This window comes from Acyrthosiphon pisum, chromosome A1 (assembly GCF_005508785.2).
Source record: "Acyrthosiphon pisum isolate AL4f chromosome A1, pea_aphid_22Mar2018_4r6ur, whole genome shotgun sequence".
In the NCBI taxonomy this organism is placed as follows: domain Eukaryota; kingdom Metazoa; phylum Arthropoda; class Insecta; order Hemiptera; family Aphididae; genus Acyrthosiphon; species Acyrthosiphon pisum.
The window spans coordinates 101,046,506-101,047,991 of record NC_042494.1 but is presented as its reverse complement, the minus strand read 5'-3'; the positions used below and the strand labels follow the sequence as shown (position 1 = coordinate 101,047,991).

Sequence of the window (1,486 nt, the reverse complement as noted above, 5' to 3'; positions counted from 1 at the left end):
CCAAAAAATCTAAAAAATACATTCACACAGTTTATTTTTATAGTCATTTTAAGTACAAATTTGGACGAAATTACATATTAAAAACCTAGAATAACTATTTTAGTTATTTTGTTGTGATTGCATAATATTATTCTTGGGTATACTTGAAACTTCTAAAGTATACTATTATATATCTATGATAGTACCACGGTTTTTGTTGATGTATAACGCGTTATAAGTACCTAATAGATAATATGATATGATTAATTTGAAATTTATTATATGCACCTATTATAGGTCAATTTTTTTTAAATACTATAGACTATAATATAATATTATGTGTTATACCTAGACTGACATACCGTCTCCGCTCAGAATCGTTTTTCTTATACAATGATATTATATCATTGAATTCAAATTTAATACCATCCATTATACAGTGACCCACTTTTAACCTACTGTACAGCAGAGCAACATCCACTTACCCACCTTTTTATTCTTGGATATCAAAGCTGAAAAAAAAATATTCAAAATTACCTCGATCATTCCCTAGTAAACATGTTGATCAATCAAAATCCGTTCTCAAAATTAAAATCTGTCAAACCAAATTCTTCCAGTTTTGTCTACCTTATTGGTCTAAAAGTCACTTTTTTTTCATCTACTGCAGCCCCCTCAAATGAAACATATTATATTATTATCGTAGTTAATTAAAAAAATGAAGATTTTGTATTTATATTATGGTTAATTTGTTTTATTTTTATTTTTAGATGACAAAGTTTGAAGTATTGAACATCCATTATTTTATCTTTTCACTATAATATATATTCTCATTTAGTGAAAATTGTGATCTTATTTTTATTGCAATTAAATGTACTCACTTTAACGAAATCATTAATTAGACCCAGATCCTGTTAAATGTACATTTGTTTATTATAAATAAATATGATTACCTTTCAATTATTATACACACTAATAAACATGTAATGTACTATTATTTTCTTAAGTTAAGTAGTATATCTTAAAAAATAATCTGAACCTATATTGCTAATAAAATATACTATGAACAAGGTAAATATATTTGTAAAAATCATGTATTTATAAACATAACATAGGTACGTTAATATATTAAATTGTAAATCATAGATAAATGAAGTATAAAGTTATTATCCCTATTCATTGGGAATGTATTAATACAAATTACACAAATGACACATTTTTAATTAATTAACTTACTGATTCAATATATTTTAATATCTATATTGTCAATAATATTTGTATTTAATATTTGTTTATGGACCTCTTTACACTCAATCCAAATATTTATGACATTCAAAATTTAATTAGATTTATTATGTTTACAGCTCTATTTGAATGTCGTAACTTAACCCACCAATGATATAAACTAAATTGTTTTGTTTCGACAAGCTATGAATATTTCAATATTTCATTTTCTGTAACAAACTTCTATTAGTGCCGTCAATTTTAGCTCAAAAGACCTTAAGTTTTG

The 1,486-nt window shown here is 24.2% G+C and overlaps 1 protein-coding gene across 2 annotated transcripts in view; it reads left to right on the top strand.

Moving 5' to 3' along the window:
* Window positions 1-1,248, top strand: part of LOC100161121 (ubiquitin-conjugating enzyme E2 W-like) — a 6,787-nt gene extending 5,539 nt beyond the window's left edge. The window contains exon 6 of one of the 2 annotated variants that reach the window (XM_029486027.1): window positions 747-1,248. In XM_029486027.1, the coding sequence (XP_029341887.1) occupies window positions 747-760 (14 nt within the window). In that variant the 3' untranslated portion in view covers window positions 761-1,248. 2 annotated transcript variants of the gene reach the window in all.
* The last annotated feature ends 238 nt before the right edge of the window (window positions 1,249-1,486 follow it).